This window comes from Anomaloglossus baeobatrachus, chromosome 9, assembly GCF_048569485.1.
Source record: "Anomaloglossus baeobatrachus isolate aAnoBae1 chromosome 9, aAnoBae1.hap1, whole genome shotgun sequence".
NCBI lineage: Eukaryota > Metazoa > Chordata > Amphibia > Anura > Aromobatidae > Anomaloglossus > Anomaloglossus baeobatrachus.
In genome coordinates this window covers 44,450,599-44,469,486 of record NC_134361.1, presented here as the reverse complement: position 1 = coordinate 44,469,486, position 18,888 = coordinate 44,450,599, and the positions used below count along the sequence as shown (strand labels likewise).

The 18,888-nt window shown below is 48.2% G+C and overlaps 1 protein-coding gene across 1 annotated transcript in view; it reads right to left on the bottom strand.

Annotated features, from left to right (window-relative positions):
* The window catches only part of SAE1 (SUMO1 activating enzyme subunit 1), a 75,322-nt gene that overhangs the window by 54,768 nt on the left and 1,666 nt on the right, over positions 1-18,888 (bottom strand). Inside the window, exons 2-3 of the mRNA XM_075322599.1 lie at positions 17,614-17,725; positions 2,253-2,426 (exon numbers count right to left, since the gene is read on the bottom strand). Coding sequence (XP_075178714.1) covers positions 2,253-2,426; positions 17,614-17,725 — 286 coding nt within the window. The remainder of the gene's footprint in view (positions 1-2,252; positions 2,427-17,613; positions 17,726-18,888) is intronic.

Sequence of the window (18,888 nt, the reverse complement as noted above, 5' to 3'; positions counted from 1 at the left end):
CCCAGTCTGTCTCTGTCTCTTTCCCAGTCTGTCTCTGTCTCTTTCCCAGTCTGTCTCTGTCTCTTTCCCAGTCTGTCTCTGTCTCTTTCCCAGTCTGTCTCTGTCTCTTTCCCAGTCTGTCTCTGTCTCTTTCCCAGTCTGTCTCTGTCTCTTTCCCAGTCTGTCTCTGTCTCTTTCCCAGTCTGTCTCTGTCTCTTTCCCAGTCTGTCTATCTCTGTCACTTTCGTTGTCTGTTTCTTTCCCTGTCTGTCTCTGTCCCTCTCTTTCCCTGTGTCTGTCTCTTTCCCTGTGTCTGTCTCTTTCCCTGTCTTCGTCTGTCTCTTACCCTGTCGGTTTCCCTGTGTCTGTCTGTCTCTTTGTCTGTGTCTGTCTCTTTACCTGTCTCTCTCTTTTCCTGTCTCTCTCATTCCCTCTCTTTCCCTGTCTGTCTCTTTTCCTGTCAGTCTGTCTCTTTGTCTGTCTCTGTGTCTGTCTCTTAGGCCGGTTTCACACATCCGGCTTTTTGGTCCTATAAAAAGGAGTCTAATTACCATGGTGCTATACAAGAAAAATCAAATGATGGGTAAAACCAATGAGCTGCCTCAAGAGCTTTACAACCTTATTGTTTCAAAACATACTGATGGCATTGGTTACAGAAGAATTTCTAAACTAATAAAGGTTCTGGTGAAGAATGTTGGGGCCATAATTTGGAAGTGGAGAGAACATCATTTCCCCACAAATTGGCCATGACCAGGTGCTCCTCGCAAGATTTCAGAGGAGTGAAAATTATCAGAAGAGTTCTCCAAGAGACAAGACATGCCAAAACATCATACCAACAGTGAAGTTTGGAGGTGGGAACATCAATGGTGGAACAGTTTTTCAGCATGCGGAACTGGCAAAATTCATTTAATTGACAAAAGGATGAATAGACCAATGTATTGAGACATTCTTGATCCCCTCCCTGTGGAAACTGCCCTGGGGCCCAGTTTCTGAAGAGGGGGATCATGCTCTGCTTCAGTAGGTCACCGTACATGTTGGCATTCATGGCTCCCTCAATGAACTGTAGCTCTCCACAGCCGACAGCACCCTTGCAGCCCCAAATCATGACACTACACCTCCATGCCTAACTGTAGGCAGGACACACTTGTCTTTATGCTCCTCACCTGGTTGCCACCACACACACTTGACACCATCAGCCAAATCAATTTATCTTGGTCTCATCAGACATCAGCACTTGGTTCCAGTAATCCATGTCCTTAGTCTACTTGTCTTAAGCAAACAAATTGCGGGTTTTCTTGTGCATCATCTTTAGAAGAGGCTTCCTTCTGGGACAACAGTCATGCAGAGCAATGTGATGCAGTGTGTGACGTATGGTCTGAGCACTGACAGGCGGACCCTCCTCCCGCCCATGTGACCTCTGCAGCAATGCTGGCAGCACTCATACGTCTATTTCGAAGAGACAACCTCTGGATATGACGCTGAACACATGCACTCTGCTTCTTTGGTCGGCCATGGCGAGGTCTGTTCTGAGTGGATCTTGTCTTGTTAAACCTCTGTATGGTCTTGGCCACCGGGCTGCAGCTCAGCATTAGGGTGTTGGCCATCTCCTTATAGCCTCGGCCATCTTTATGTAGAGCATGCATTCTTTTTTTCAGATGCTCAGAGAATTATTTTCTATGTTGAGCTTCCAGTGACCAGTATGAGAGAGTGTGTGAGGGATAACACCAAATGTAACACCCCTGATCCCCATTCACACCTGAGACCTTGTAACACTAATGAGTCACATGACACCGGGAAAGGAAAATGGCTAATTAGGCACCATTTGGCCATTTTCACTTAGGGGTGTACTCACTTTTGCTGCCAGCGGTTTAGACATTAATGGTTGTGTGGTGAGTTATTTACACCGTTATACAAGCTGCACACTGACACTGCACATTGTATCACAGGGTCAGATCTTCAGTGTTGTCCCATGAAGCAATATAATAAAATATTTTCAAAAATGTGAGGGGTGTACTCACCTTTGTGATCTACTGTACATATATCTGACATGCTGCATGTATGGCTGCACAAACAAGTCAATTGCACCACTGACCTGGAAGGAAGAGCGATCCCTACTGGTCAAATGGTGCAACACTTTCTTTGGCGTTTTGGCTACTAGGAGGGTCCTACATGTGTAATATGAGGCATTATGCGTTACATACTAAGCCCACACGTGGCAGCGGTGGGGCACTTTATTTGCGGTATATATGATAGGATTGGTAGGTAATACTCACTGCATCAAAATCCTTAAAGAAGTCCTCTTCCTTCACTTCAATGCGGTCTTTATTGACGATCACTTCGACCATGGGATTGAGATTCTGCGCCCGCTCCAGAGACGCTTCTGCTCTGTTACGACCCAGGGATCCAGTGGGGATCAGGAACTGAGCACGAGAATCCTCCTCCGACACCTGAAATGACAGCCGGCGGTTACTACACACACCTGTGCAGAAGTCATGATACTGACGGACCATCGCAACCATTAAAAGAGAAACAGTCACCAGGTTTTTGCCACCTAATCTGAGAGCAGCATAACGTAGGGGCAGAGATCCTGGTTCCAGCGATGTCACTTACCGGGCTGCGTTTTGATAAAGAAGGGAATTTTGTATACTTACCGTAAATTCCTTTTCTTCTAGCTCCAATTGGGAGACCCAGACAATTGGGTGTATAGCTACTGCCTCCGGAGGCCACACAAAGTATTACACTCAAAAGTGTAAGGCCCCTCCCCTTCTGGCTATACACCCCCAGTGGGATCACTGGCTCACCAGTTTAGTGCAAAAGCAAGAAGGAGGAAAGCCAATAACTGGTTTAAAGACCAATTCAATCCGAAGAAACATCGGAGAACTGCAACCATTCACATGAACAACATGTGTACCGAAAAAAACCCTAAGAAAACAGGGCGGGCGCTGGGTCTCCCAATTGGAGCTAGACGAAAAGGAATTTACGGTAAGTATACAAAATTCCCTTCTTCTTTGTCGCTCCATTGGGAGACCCAGACAATTGGGATGTCCAAAAGCAATCCCTGGGTGGGTAAAATAATACCTCGTAATAGAGCCGTAAAACGGCCCCTTTCTACAGGTGGGCAACCGCCGCCTGAAGGACTTGTCTACCTAGGCTGGCGTCTGCCGAAGCGTAGGTATGCACCTGATAATGCTTGGTAAAAGTGTGCAGACTCGACCAGGTAGGTACCTGGCACACCTGCTGAGCCGTAGCCTGGTGCCGTAATGCCCAGGACTCACCCACGGCTCTGGTAGAATGGGCATTCAGCCCTGAGGGAACCGGGAGCCTAGCAGAACGGTAGGCTTCAAGAATTGGTTCCTTGAGCCACCGAGTCAGGGTGGATCTGGAAGCTTGCGACCCCTTACGCTGACCAGCGACAAGGACAAAGAGTGCATCCGGGCGGCACAGGAGCGCCGTGCGGGAATGTAGATCCTGAGTGCTCTCACCAGATCCAACAGATGCAAATCCTTTTCAAATTGATGGACTGGATGAGGACACAAAGAAGGTAAGGTGATATCTTGATTTAGATGAAAGTGGGATACCACCTTAGGGAGAAAGTCCGGAATCGGACGCCGAACCCCCTTGTCCTGGTGAAGACCAGGAATGGAGATTTGCATGACAGCGCTGCTAGCTCGGACACTCTCTGAAGAGACGTGACCACTACTAGAAAGGCCACTTTCTGTGAAATAATGAAAGGGAAACAACTTTCAAAAGCTCGAAAGGCGGCTTCAAGAAAGTCATTAGAACCTTGTTCATACTCCAGAGCTCTAATGGCCGCTTGTATGGAGTGATGAGAAGACAAACTCCCTGCAGGAACGTGCATACCTGCGGAAGTCGGCTAGGCGTTTCTGAAAAAAATACAGATAGCGCTGAGACTTGTCCTTTAAGGGAGCTGAGCGACCAACTATTTTCCAACCAAGATGGTAGGAAGGAAGGAAAAATAGGCGATGCAAATGGCCAGGGAGAAACTCCTTGAGCAGAGCACCAAGATAAGAATATCTTCCACGATCTGTGGTAGATCTTGGCGGACGTTGGTTTCTTGGCCTGCGTCATGGTGACAACCACTCCTGAGATAATCCTGAAGACGCTAGGATCCAGGACCCAATGGCTACACCGTCATGTTCAGGGCCGCAGAGTTCAGATGGAAAAAAGGGCCCTTGAAACAGCAAGTCTGGTCGGTCTGGTAGTGGCCACGGTTGGCCTACCGTGAGGTACCACAGATCCGGGAACCCCGACCTCCTCGGCCAATCTGCGACCAATGTTGAACTGAGGCGTCCGCCGCCAGAGCTCGATGATCGTGAGACTGTGCTATGAAGCCGGAACAAAGTTGTTGTGCCGTGACGCCATTATGTCGACGTCCGGCATCCCGCAGCGGCGACAGATCTCCTGAAACCCGTCCGGGTGAAGAAACCAGTCCCCTGCGTCCACACCCTGGCGACTGAGGAAGTCTGCTTCCTAGTTTACCACGCCTGGGATGTGAACTGCGGATATGGTGGATGCCGTGTCTTCTACCCACGTTAGAATCCGCCGGACTTCCTGGAAGGCTTGCCGGCTGCGTGTTCTTCCGTGGTGGTTGATGTATGCCACCGCTGTGGAGATATCCGACTGAATTCGGATGTGCTTGCTTTTCAGCCACTGCTGGAAGGCTTGTAGGACAAGATACACTGCTCTGATTTCCAGAACATTGAGCTGAAGGGTGGACTCTTGCTGAATCCACGTACCTTGAGCCCTGTGGCGGAGAAAAACTGCTCCCCACTCTGATAGACTCGTGCCTGTCGTAACTACCGCCCAGGATGGGGGTAGGAAGGACCTTTTTTCTGACCATGAGGTGGGAAGAAGCCACCACCGTAGAGATTCTTTGGCCGCCTGAGAAGGGGAGACGTCTCTGTCGATGGGCGTCGACTTCCCGTCTCATCGGCGGGGAATGTCCCATTGTAGTGGACGCAGATGAAACTGCCGCCATTGCTACCATCTTACGTGAGAAGTGCATGAGGCGTCTCAATGTGTGCGACTGATCCTAAGGAGAGATTGCAGCCTTGTCTGTAGTGAACGCTGTTTGTCTAGCGGAAGCTTCGCTATCGCTGAGAGAGTATGAAACTCCATGCCTAGATATGTTAGTGATTGGCCCGGGGTCGGATCTGACTTTGAAAAGTTGATGATCCACCCGAAACTCTGGAGAGTCTCCAGCGCAACGTTCGGCTGTGTTGGCATGTTCCTTAAGAGGGTGCCTTGACAAGTAGATCTCCCAAACACGGGATCACAGAGTGACCTTGAGATTGCAGGACTGGTACTACTGCTGGCATGACCTTAGCGAAGACCCGTGGGGCTATCGCCAGCCAGAAGGCAGGGTTACGAACTGAAGGTGTTCGCGTCTTATAACAAAGCGTAGAAACGCTGGAGCTCTGGATCAATCGGCACGTGGGGATAAGCATCCTTGACGTTTATCAATGTTAGGAAATTTCCTTGAAACATTGAGGCGATGACGGAGCGGGGGATTACATCCGGAACCGCCTGGTGTTCACGAGCTGGTTGAGCCGTGTTAGATCCAGAACGGGACGGAAATACTCGTCCTTTCTTGGCATCGCAAATAATTCGGAGTAAAAACCGTGACCTTGTTCCTGAAGAGGAACGGGGGTCACCACTCGTGCCTTTAGAGTGCCCACCGCCTGCAGAAGAGCGTCGGCTCGGTCGGAAGGTGGAGAAGTTCTGAAGAATTGAGTTGGAGGACGAGAACTGAACTCTATCCTGTACCCGTGAGACAGAATGTCTCTCACCCAACGGTCTTTGACCTGAGACAGCTAAATATCGCCAAGTCGGGAGAGCCTGCTACCGACCGAGGATGCGGAGAGAGGAGGCCGCAAGTCATGAGGAAGCCTCTTGGAAGTAGGTTTTCAGGCTGTCTTTTTTGGGCGTGACTGAGCCCGCCAAGAAACTGAGCTCCTCTGATCCTTTTGAGTCCTCTTTGGACGAGGAGAAATGTGACCTGCCCGAGCCCTGAAAAAACCGAAAACCCCGACTGTCCCTTGGTATGTGGGGTTTGTTTTGTCTGGGCTGAGGTAAGGAAGAATCCTTACTCTTGAACTGTTTAATGATTACATCTCACGCACACTAAACAGTCGGTCAGCAGAACAAGGCAAACTGGTTAAGCCCTTTTTTGGAAGCAGAATCTGCCTTCCATTCAGTTAACACCCAGGCCCTGCGTAAAACCACGGAGTGAGCGGACGCCACTGCCGTACGGGTCGTAGAGTCCAGGACAGCATTAATCGCCTAAGACGCAAATGCAGACATTTGAGCGGTTAAGGATGACACTTGCGGAACAGATGTACGTGTGACCGTGTCCATCTGTGTAAGACAAGCTGAAGTAGCTTGGGGTGCCTCTACGGCTGCTGGAGCTAACAGCGCGCGATAGCCTCATAGATGGATTTCGACCAGAGATCCCTCTGTCAGTCAGTGGCATCTTTAAGTGCAGCCCCATCTTCCACTGCAACTATGGATCTAGCTGCAAGCTGGAGATTGGAGGATGCCCCTTGGGACACTGGGTCCAGCCATTGCCCACGTCAGGGGGTAGGGATAACGTGTATCCTCAGCCGTTTGGGGAAGCGCTTAACTGGATAAGCGTGGTGTTCCTGGACTGCCTGTGTAAAGTCAGGGTGGTCAAGGAAAGTATTTAATTTACGCTTGGGATACGTGAATGGGATTTCTCCTGCTATGAAGCTGACTCCTCCACTGGAGGAGCTGGGGGAGAAATAACTAACATTCTATTGATGGACGCTATGAGATTATTGACTATGGCGTCACCATCAGGTGTATCCAGATTGAGAGCGGTCTCAGGATTAGATCTTGAGCAGCTACCTCCGCCACATCACACAGAGAGTCCGCTTGCTGGGACCCTGACTAGTGCGATGAAGTCGATGGCCGCTCATAGTGAGCCTCTCAGACTATCTGGGACTGTCGTCCGTGTCAGAGCCGTCACTCTGGGAAGCACATGACCCCTCGGAGCTCAAAGTTGTTCCCACTGAGGGGGACCATGGATAATGTGAACAGTGGCCATGGAATTGAGAGACTTGTCTGGACTGCAAGGCTTCTAGTATCATAGCCATAGTCTCAGAAAATCTGTCAGTAAATACTGCAGGCACCGTCCCCATGTCCTGGACGGTTAGCAGAGACTCCGTAGTATACAATGGGGGTCTATGTACACTGCCGGCCATATAGCCATACATGCTGTACCGGCTGCATAGAAAACATGTGCTTCTGCACCTCTGTTTTACACAGACAATATGCTGTTATGTCCTCCGCACAAACAAGGAGGGTATATACAAAAATGCAGCTAAACAGTGCAATGCATAGTGAATAAACATATATGTATATGTGCACTTCGGCACTAGTGGAGTCAGCCCCACAGGTGCTGCTTAACGCCTGGTCACAGCGGTTGTGTGACTATCCGAATCCCTGCCAGGGATTCCCAAACTTGTCTCTTCTGTCGCTACAGAAAAACACTGACAAGAATGGCTGCCGGCGTCCTGTGTAGAGGAAGAAGCCGTGGGCGTGCCTGAGAAAGTGCGGGAATCCGGCTTCACAGTGTACACAGTGAGAGGGGTGGAGTATGCAAAGCATACTCCAGCTCTCCGCGCTGCCGGTTTCACAGTGCACACAGTGAGAGGGGTGGAGTATGCAAAGCATACTCCAGCTCTCAGCGCTGCCGGTTTCACCGTGCATCCAGTGAGAGGGGTGGAGTATGCAAAGCATACTCCATCTCTCAGCGCTGCCGTGCTGTGCAGCGTCACGCCCCTACCCTGACTGGCAGGTCTGTGGGCGGAAACGAAGTGAGACTAGGCCGCGCAAGCCGGGGACTCGAGTGATAAGCGCGGCCGGCATATAAGCCTTGGTCGGCGCGGAAGTCCCCGGCGCACCACAAGTCCCAGCCGCGCCCGAAATAAAAATGGCAACGGCGGTTAGCGCGGTAGTCCCCTAATACACTAACACACCCAGCAAGCTGTAGTGTGCGATGGCACTAGTGCGGGCAGCGCCGCCGTCCCTGGCGCACTAACACACCCAGCAGTGCTGCCGTGTGTCTGCGCGGTCCCCACAGGGACACAGAGTACCTTAACGTAGCAGGGCCATGTCCCTGAGGATACTCCGCTCCATGTCCAGCAGATTCCCAGGAGCTGTGGATGGAGCACGGCCTCAGTGCCTGGAGACCGATAGGATCCCACTTCACCCAGAGCCCTAAGGGGATGGGGAAGGAAAGCAGCATGTGGGGTCCAGCCTCCGTACCCGCAATGGGTACCTCAACCTTAACAAACACCCGACAAGAGTGGGGTGAGAAGGGAGCATGCTGGAGGCCCTTTAGTATGGGCCCTCTTTTCTTCCATCCGATATAGTCAGCAGCTGCTGCTGACTAAACAGTGGAGCTATGCGTGGATGTCTGACCTCCTTCGCACAAAGCACAAAACTGGTGAGCCAGTGATCCCACTGGGGGTGTATAGCCAGAAGGGGAGGGGCCTTACACTTTTGAGTGTAATACTTTGTGTGGCCTCCGGAGGCAGTAGCTATACACCCAATTGTCTGGGTCTCCCAATGGAGCGACAAAGAAATCAAGGTTTAAATCAGCAGTAGATTATCATTACGGGACTATCTGGCGTGCTGCAGGTAGTCCAGCATATTCATGAGCTCTGTATAACTGCTAGATCTGCAGCATAGAAATCAGTCATTTTATCAAAATTACAGCACACAGCTCAGTAAGTGACACATCGCTGGAATCAGGGTCTCTGTCTCTACATTAAGCTGCTCTCAGATGGGAGAGCAAACACCTGGAAGATTCCCTTTAAACCATCCAATAATACAGCAACATGCACCGACCACATTTCCTTATGGCTTGTAAATGTACACTGGACGTTTGGCAGCAAGTGTCAAATATATACACTGTGTGCAGAATTATTAGGCAAGTTGTATTTTAGAGGATTTTTTTTATTATTGATCAACAACTATGTTCTCAATCAACCCAAAAGACTCAAATATCAAAGCTTAATATTTTTGGCAGTTGGAGCGTTTTTTTTTAGATTTGGCTATCTTAGGAGGATCTGTTTGTGCAGGTAACTATTACTGTGCAGAATTATTAGGCAACTTAATAATAACCAAATCTTTTCCCATCTCACTTGTTTATTTTCACCAGGTAAACCAATAGAACTGCACAAAATTTAGAAATAAACATTTCTGACATGCAAAAACAAAACCCCAAAAAATTAGTGACCAATATAGCCCCCTTTCTTTCTGATGACACTCAGCAGCCGACCATCCATAGATTCTGCCGTTTGCTTGATCTATTTATGATCAACATTGCGTGCAGCAGCCACCACAGCCTCCAGACACTGTTCCCAGAGGTGTACTGTTTTCCCTCCCTGTAGACCTCACACTTTGAGGGACCACAGGTTCTCTATGGGGTTCAGATCAGGTGAACAAGGGGGCCATGTCATAATTTTTTCATCTTTTAGACCTTTACTGGCCAGCCACACTGTGGAGTAGTTGGATGCATGTGATGGAGCATTGTCCTGCATGAAAATCATGTTTTTCTTGAACGATAGCGACTTCTTCCTGTACCACTGCTTGAAGTTGTCTTCCAGAAACTGGTAGTACGTCTGGGAGTTGAGCTTCACTCCATCCTCAACCAGAAAAGGTCCCACAAGTTGATCTTTGATGATCCCAGCCCATACCAGTCCCCACCTCCACCTTGCTGGCGTCTGAGTCGGAGTGGAGCTCTCTGCCCTTTACTGATCCAGCCTCTGGCCCATCCATCTGCCCATCAAGAGTCACTCATTTCATCAGTCCATAAAACCTTTGAAAAATCAGTCTTAAGATATTTCTTGGCCCAGTCTTGACGTTTTATCTTATGTTTCTTGTTCAGAGGTGGCGGTTTTTCAGCCTTCCTTACCTTGGCCATGTCCCTGAGTATGGCACACCTTGTGCTTTTTGATACTCCAGTGACGTTACAGCTCTGAAATATGGCCAAACTGGTGGCAAATGGCATCTTGGCAGCTTCACGCTTGATTTTCCTCAATTCATGGGCAGTTATTTTGCGCCTTTTTTGCCCAACACGCTTCTTGCGACCCTGTTGGCTATTTGCCATGAAACGTTTGATTATTCGGTGATCACACTTCAAAAGTTTGGCAATTTCAAGACTGCTGCATCCCTCTGCAAGACATCTCACAATTTTGGACTTTTCAGAGCCCGTCAAATCTCTTTTCTGACCCATTTTGCCAAAGGAAAGGAAGTTGCCTAATAATTAAGCACCCCTTATATAGGGTGTTGATGTCATTACACCGCACCCCTCCTCATTACAGAGATGCACATCACCTGATTTACTTCATTGGTAGTTGGCTCTCAGCCTATACAGCTTGGAGTAGGACGACATGTATAAAGAGTATTGTGTGATCAAAATACTCATTTGCCTAATAATTCTGCACACAGTGTAAGCAAATTTTGAAAATGGAACTTTTTCTTTTAGGAACTAATTCAGTTGTTGCGTGGTTTCAAAGGACCTATAGATCAGAACCCCGATATAATTGAACCCTTTTTACAAACTACAAACTTGAAGTATGCAAAACCGCATTCAAAGAGCTTGTTAATCCTTCAGGTGCAGCACAGGAACTAATGTAAAGTGCAATGAAGAAAATATGTGAAACTACACTGCCGAAGGAATTCATGAGATTATATATATACTAGCTGTACTGCTGTTAACAAAATAAAATGTATTAACATTCCCGGGATGGAATGTATAAATAGAATGTATTAACGCCCGGGATAGTAACTGTCTCTCTGTTTCTCTCCCATTCTCTGTCTGTCTCCCCCTCTGTATTTATCTCTCTGTCTCTCTCTCTCTTTGTCTGTTTCTTTCCCGGTCTGTCTCAAACTCTGTCCCTTTCTCCGTCTGTCTCAATCTCTTTCCCTGTCTGTCTTTTTCCCTGTCTGTTTCCGTGTCTGTGTCTGTCTCTTTACCTGTCTCTCTTTTTCCCTCTCTTTCCCTGTCAGTCTGTCTCTTTCCCTGTCAGTCTGTCTCTTTCCCTGTCAGTCTGTCTCTTTCCCTGTCTGTGTCTGCCTCTTTCCCTGTCAGTCTGTCTCTTTGTGTCTGCCTCTTTCCCTGTCTGTGTCTGCCTCTTTCCCTGTCTGTGTCTGCCTCTTTCCCTGTCTGTGTCTGCCTCTTTCCCTGTCTGTGTCTGCCTCTTTCCCTGTCTGTGTCTGCCTCTTTCCCTGTCTGTGTCTGCCTCTTTCCCTGTCTGTGTCTGCCTCTTTCCCTGTCTGTGTCTGCCTCTTTCCCTGTCTGTGTCTGCCTCTTTCCCTGTCTGTGTCTGCCTCTTTCCCTGTCTGTGTCTGCCTCTTTCCCTGTCTGTGTCTGCCTCTTTCCCTGTCTGTGTCTGCCTCTTTCCCTGGCTGCATTGTGACACGCCAACATTCCATATAAGGGCGTGGCTGCGCATTCTTCTGAAGTTCTGGCTGCACTGTGGCTCCCAGCTCCATTCGCTTTAATGGAGGCAGGTTTTTTGGCGAATAACTGTAAAGAGCGGGGTTAAAATTTCCCCTCGAAACATAGCCTATGACGCTCTCGGGGTCCAGACGCGTGAGTGTGCAAAATTTTGTGGCTGTAGCTGCGACGGTGCGGATGCCAATCCCGGACATACACACACACACACGGCTTTATATATTTTTTTATATTATATATATATATATATATATATATATATATATATTATATTATATATAGCAATGAAGGAATCTGGGACGCTATACTGCTTAAAGGGAAAAAAAATGTTTTTAATTCGTAATTTTTAAATGTTGGTCTTTTTTTAATTCTTTAATTATTGTGCTATATGTTTTCTAAAACCATGTATTCTCAATCCTGACTTATAGGATCTATAATGTGGCTTAGACATGGAATAGTGATGAGTGTGAAATGAGGAGAAAATAATATGAAAATAAAGGGAAGAATAAGAGAGACAAAAATATGAGAGCAGTGCAACATCTGACTACTATCAACTGAGGAGAACCAGAAATTGGTGTATTTTTCCTATTATAAATGTTTCTTTTACCCTTATTTCCCACTCTAATGTATGTTCATACTCTATATGAATTTGATATTCTCACTTTTCCATGTTGTGGTTACGAGATGTGTTCCTGATTGTATCTGTTACGTTCTTATTGGCATATGCAGAGTTAACGGTATATTATGCATCGATCTGCAGCACTTGTTTCATGTTCTGAGGGATCGTAGTGCGCATGCCCGTCATGGGTACGATTCGTCCCTCCGCCTCGCCCGGCGCATCTATGATGAGGGTAGTGACGTATGGCGTCCATGGTTACCTGGATTTCCGGGTGCCCTCCCTCTATGTATTGCCGGACAGGGCGGAAGTGGACGTCTCGTCTGTGATGCGCATGCGCCGCTATTACGATCCCTCCTGATGGACACATGGGATGACCAATGGGAGCGTCCCTTAAAAATATATAAGTTCCGGTCTTGAATCTGAGAATTTTAACCCGCCCTGAGGAAGCTGTGATGTGCAATGCGAAACGTGCGTCGGTTGGGTCCGTTTGAATCGTGAGACGCAGGTGCGAGGCTTAACTATAATGGGTAAGTGTATGGCCTAAGACTTTGGATATTTTCCTCCTACTTATAGCCCACTATTGAGCTTGTCTGGCCAAGAAAAACCCTATGTCTATGATAGACTTATGAGCTCGCCTTGTAGTCCCACTTTTCATGGGTGTTCTTTCCCCCTTTCAGCACAAACTTTTAAACTGTCTGTTTCATGTTCTAAATAATGCTATGTGATTAACTTTAATAAACTTTTGTATTTTGCTTCTAAAAGCTCCGGTTCTTTTTGATCTCTTACTGCTTAAAGGGAACCTGTCAGCAGAAATTTCGCAATGAACCTAAAAAATTCCACCTCTGCAGCTCCTGGGCTGCATTCTAGAAAGGTCCCTGTTATTGTGCCCCCTTTGAGACCTAAATAAATACTTTATAAAGTCTTACCTTTTTGTATGCAAATCTTTTTTTTATGGCCACGGGGGCGGGCTGTCTTGCGTCATTTATTCGCCTCCTGCCGCTTTACGCCGTCCCCCATTGCTCATTTCCATACCTGAGGACGCCGCCCAGTGCTCCTGAGGTCTCACGCATGCGCCATGCCACTCTCGTGGGACTGAGCACTGTGCACAGTGTGACCACTGGTGACGTGATTGCGCAGGCGTGAGATTATGGGCGGCGCTGTGATTGTAATCCAAGTACCCGCCCATAATCTCATGCCCGCGCTTTCCCCTCTGCCTCCACTGTTATGAGCAAGTGCTGGCCATATCAACCCACGTCACCCATTACCCATCTTTCGCTGGAGCAGGAAATAGATGGGAGGAGCAGCACACCACCGATCATAACCGCATAACGGTGGAGGCCGGGTGAAAAGCGCGGGCACAAGATTATGGGCGGGTACTTTGATGACAATCACAGCGCCGCCCATAATCTCACGCCTGCGCAATCACGTCACCAGTGGTCACACTGTGCACAGGGCTCAGTCCCACGAGAGTGGCATGGCGCATGCGCGAGACCTCAGGAGCACTGGGCGGCGTCCTCAGGTATGGAAATGAGCAATGGGGGACGGCGTAAAGCGGCAGGAGGCGAATAACGGACGCAAGACAGCCCGCCCCCGTGACCATAAAAAAAGATTTGCATACAAAAAGTAAGACTTTATAAAGTTTTTATTTAGGTCTCAAAGGGGGCAGAATAGCAACAGGAACCTTTCTAGAATGCAGCTCAGGAGCTGCAGAACGGGAATCTTTTAGGTTTATTGTGAAATTTCTGCTGACAGGTTCCCTTTAAGGAATGTATAGCATATAAAAAAAACATTAAAAAAAATAAAATTAAAAAAAATAATTATATATTTTTAGATATATTTCGTGAGATATAGATATATATATATATATATATATATGTATGTATCATAATATATTTTCATTCAATTAAATGAGACATTAAGGAAACTTTTGCCTACAGGAGTCGTACAATATCCTAGAAGAGCAGGAAGCCGCAAGGAATTTGCCGTTTTCCTTTCCTGCCCTGTTCTGGATCTGCTGCTGGGAGGGGCGCCATTAATAAAAGTATTCTTGGGAATTGCTGATCAGGCACCGCCATCATATTTCACATACCTGAGAACTGGGTCTTGTAGTCTCTGCTGTGATTATCATTGAAAAGCCATGAGGGCCCCCTAGTGGTGGATATAGAGAACACGCCATGTCCAGGACTCGGCCATTGCATGCCAGCTCTGCGCAGTGGCTCTAGCTCTGGAGGACTTGGTACTCGCCCATACTACATTGTTGCCCATTCATGTGAATAGGAGCCATGTCATTTCTTGTAATGTGCAGCCCCCTGTAGTTTTCATACCTGGAGCAATTCATGCGGATAGCCCCTCGGATTCCCTGTCTATCCTTCGTGTCAGACCCCCTGTATAACTTCTATGAGGTGGGTTAGAGGGGAGCAAAGTGACTCAAAAACAAAAAACGTCATTCTGCCGTATGTAATTTTTTCTCCATGTCGGCGCCCAACATGTAGGATACATTGTTTATTAGTTCAGACAATTCCGCACATATAAAAAAAACAAACATTTTTTCTTTTAGATTTTGTGTATGTTGGGAAAAGGAGGGCAATTTGAACTTTCATATTTTTGGTCATTTATTATATGTTTTTACATATATTATTTGCGGGTTGTTTTTTTTTTTTACATTTTTGTGATTAGTAGTGATGAGTGAATAGTGAAATATTCAGATTATTCGTACCAATACCTAGCACTATTCCGGTAATCATCATGCATTACAAACCTAATGCAAGTCAATGGGAAATCTTCAAAAAAATGCTCGGATTCCCCATTGACGTCCATTAGGTTTGTTATTTGTGATAAATACTGGAACAGTACTGGATATTCGGCATGGTAGTGCCCGCTCATCACTAGTTACGAGTACAGAGCACCTGAGCATGGTAGTGCCCGCTCATCACTAGTTACAAGTACTGAGCACCGGAGCATGGTAGTGCCCACTCATCACTAGTTACGAGTACAGAGCACCTGAGCATGGTAGTGCTCGCTCATCACTAGTTACCAGTACAGAGCACCTGAGCATGGTAGTGCTCGCTCATCACTAGTTACGAGTACAGAGCACCTGAGCATGGTAGTGCTCGCTCATCACTAGTTACCAGTACAGAGCACCTGAGCATGGTAGTGCCCACTCATCACTAGTTACGAGTACCGAGCACCCGAGCATGGTAGTGCCCGCTCATCACTAGTTACGAGTACAGAGCACCCGAGCATGGTAGTGCTCGCTCATCACTAGTTACGAGTACTGAGCACCCGAGCATGGTAGTGCCCGCTCATCACTAGTTACGAGTACTGAGCACCCGAGCATGGTAGTGCCCGCTCATCACTAGTTACCAGTACTGAGCACCCGAGCATGGTAGTGCCCGCTCATCACTAGTTACAAGTACTGAGCACCCGAGCATGGTAGTGCCCGCTCATCACTAGTTACGAGTACAGAGCACCCGAGCATGGTACTGCCCTCTCATCACTAGTTACGAGTACAGAGCACCCGAGCATGGTAGTGCTCGCTCATCACTAGTTACGAGTACTGAGCACCCGAGCATGGTAGTGCCCGCTCATCACTAGTTACGAGTACAGAGCACCCGAGCATGGTAGTGCCCTCTCATCACTAGTTACGAGTACAGAGCACCCGAGCATGGTAGTGCCCTCTCATCACTAGTTACGAGTACAGGGCACCCGAGCATGGTAGTGCCCGCTCATCACTAGTTACGAGTACAGAGCACCCGAGCATGGTAGTGCCCGCTCATCACTAGTTACGAGTACAGAGCACCCGAGCATGGTAGTGCCCTCTCATCACTAGTTACGAGTACCGAGCACCCGAGCATAGTAGTGCCCGCTCATTACTAGTTACGAGTACTGAGCACCCGAGCATGGTAGTGCCCGCTCATTACTAGTTACGAGTACCGAGCACCCGAGCATGGTAGTGCCCGCTCATCATTAGTTATGAGTACAGGGCACCCGAGCATGATAGTGCCCGCTCATTACTAGTTACGAGTACCGAGCACCCGAGCATGGTAGTGCTCACTCATCACTAGTTACGAGTACCGAGCACCCGAGCATGGTAGTGCTCGCTCATCACTAGTTACGAGTACCGAGCACCCGAGCATGGTAGTGCTCGCTCATCACTAGTTACCAGTACAGAGCACCCGAGCATGGTAGTGCTCGCTCATCACTAGTTACGAGTACTGAGCATGGTAGTGCCCGCTCATCACTAGTTACGAGTACTGAGCTCCTGGGCATGGTGGTGCCCACTCATCTCTAGTTACGAGTACTGAGCACCTGAGCATGGTAGTGCTCACTCATCACTAGTTACGTTAACAGAGCACCTGAGCATGGTAGTGCCCGCTCATCACTAGTTACGAGTACTGAGCACCCGAGCATGGTAGTGCCCACTCATCACTAGTTACGAGTACCGAGCACCCGAGCATGGTAGTGCCCGCTCATCACTAGTTTTGAGTACTGAGCACCCGAGCATGGTAGTGCCCACTCATCACTAGTTACGAGTACCGAGCACCTGAGCATGGTAGTGCCCCCTCATCACTAGTTACGAGTACAGGGCACCCGAGCATGGTAGTGCCCGCTCATCACTAGTTATGAGTACAGGGCACCTGAGCATGGTAGTGCCCGCTCATCACTAGTTACGAGTACTGAGCACCCGAGCATGGTAGTGCCCACTCATCACTAGTTACGAGAACAGAGCACCCGAGCATGGTAGTGCCCGCTCATCACTAGTTACGAGTACTGAGCACCTGAGCATGGTAGTGCCCGCTCATCACTAGTTACGAGTACTGAGCACCTGAGCATGGTAGTGCCCGCTCATCACTAGTTACGAGTACTGAGCACCCGAGCATGGTAGTGCCCGCTCATCACTAGTTACGAGTACTGAGCACCCGAGCATGGTAGTGCCCGCTCATCACTAGTTACGAGTACTGAGCACCCGAGCATGGTAGTGCCCGCTCATCACTAGTTACAAGTACTGAGCACCTGAGCATGGTAGTGCCCGCTCATCACTAGTTACGAGTACTGACCACCCGAGCATGGTAGTGCCCGCTCATCACTAGTTACGAGTACTGAGCACCCGAGCATGGTAGTGCCCGCTCATCACTAGTTACGAGTACAGAGCACCCGAGCATGGTAGTGCCCGCTCATCACTAGTTACGAGTACAGGGCATGGTAGTGCTTGATCGACATTAATCATTAAGGTTTCATTCATGGTTATACATAAAGGCATAATTGCCTAAAACACGTAGACCGCATTTCATTGTGTTTTAATCCTATCTGCATTTCAATCAATGGATTAAAGTTGTGTGATGTTTTATGGACGTCCTCTTCTGGTGGATGCTGGTCTTCCTTCTCTTTTTTCGTGTACTTACCTCCGCCTGTTGTTCACCGAGCACTGCACCCATATTGATTATTCTCTGCCTTTGATGAGCTGTTACAACACTTTTACTTCATTATGGCTGCACTTATCACCCACCTCCCGATGATCCATCAGGGTCATGCCTTTCACTCCGGCCAAGATGAGATTCTTTGCCACTTCAGCGCCCAGTCCTCCAAGCCCGACCAGGAGGACCTTAGATGACCTAAGTCTGTGGAGGAAAGACGTAGAGGAATAAAAGGTGAATAGCTAGAGGAATGCAGACTCTGGATATCAAAAATAGGATGTTCCACTAGTAAACCTGAATGGGAACTGATTAAGACGATTGCACCAAACATCTAGTGTTCTGTCTGAAAGGGTCCTCGCACAAGTGCAATGACCCCTGTTCTGTAGTGATCCCATGATCTAGCGCTTACGAGCCAGGCCTGATCTACAAGAGGGGCTCCGCAGGAGAACGGCGTCAGGTGTGATCTGGTATTGGAGTGCATTTATTAGGGGATTTTCAGTGGGACTGGTGCACATGCAGCCTCCATTGTGATCTACAGTCTCCAATCTTGTGGCCTGGTGACACTTACTGGATGTCTCTATAGGCCAGAGGGGTACGGATCGCAGTGTAGAGACACTTTAAAGGGGTTATCCGGGAATTAGTAAAACATGGCTGCTTTCTTTCAGTAACAATGATACTCCCTCGACCATGGATTGTGCCTGGAAACTGCAACACAGGCCAAGTGACTGGAGCTGCACTGCAATACCCCTCACAACTGGTGATCAGGGATGGCGCTATTTCAAAAGAAAACAGCCCTATATTTCTAATCATGAACAACCCCTTTAAATGGGTTTTCCCCATCTTTACTGTCCAGATGCACACCGCTCCCCTGCCTCCTGATGCTGATGATTGACAGTTCAGACCAGCAGCATTGTTGGCCCAAATTGTGTGCCCCCGTTACTGACACATAATAATAATAAAAAAGTTTTTATTATTATTATTGTGGTGCCCCTATTGTAGATTAGAAAGCCTGGTCTCTGCAGCATTGCAGGAGTGCAATGGCAGGAAGGCTGTGATCCAACCACCAGGCCGGCTTCAGAGCAGCGCTTCCAAGCTCTAAAACTTATAAGCACTGTACGTGATCAGGGGTGGACAGTGACCTAGGCAACAAGCCGTAAACAATAAAAGTAATTTCACACTGTTCTTGAGAAGAAAGTGGGTTTTTTATGCCCGGTGGGGACCCCATCAATCCCGAAACCCGAAGTCTGCAGCCCCACTTGTGAAGGATGAATACTCGTGCTCCACTCATTCTTGATGGGATGGACGAGAGCAATCCGAGTAGAGGAATCAACGGAGCAGAGGTTAAGCACGAGCATCTCCACTGCATT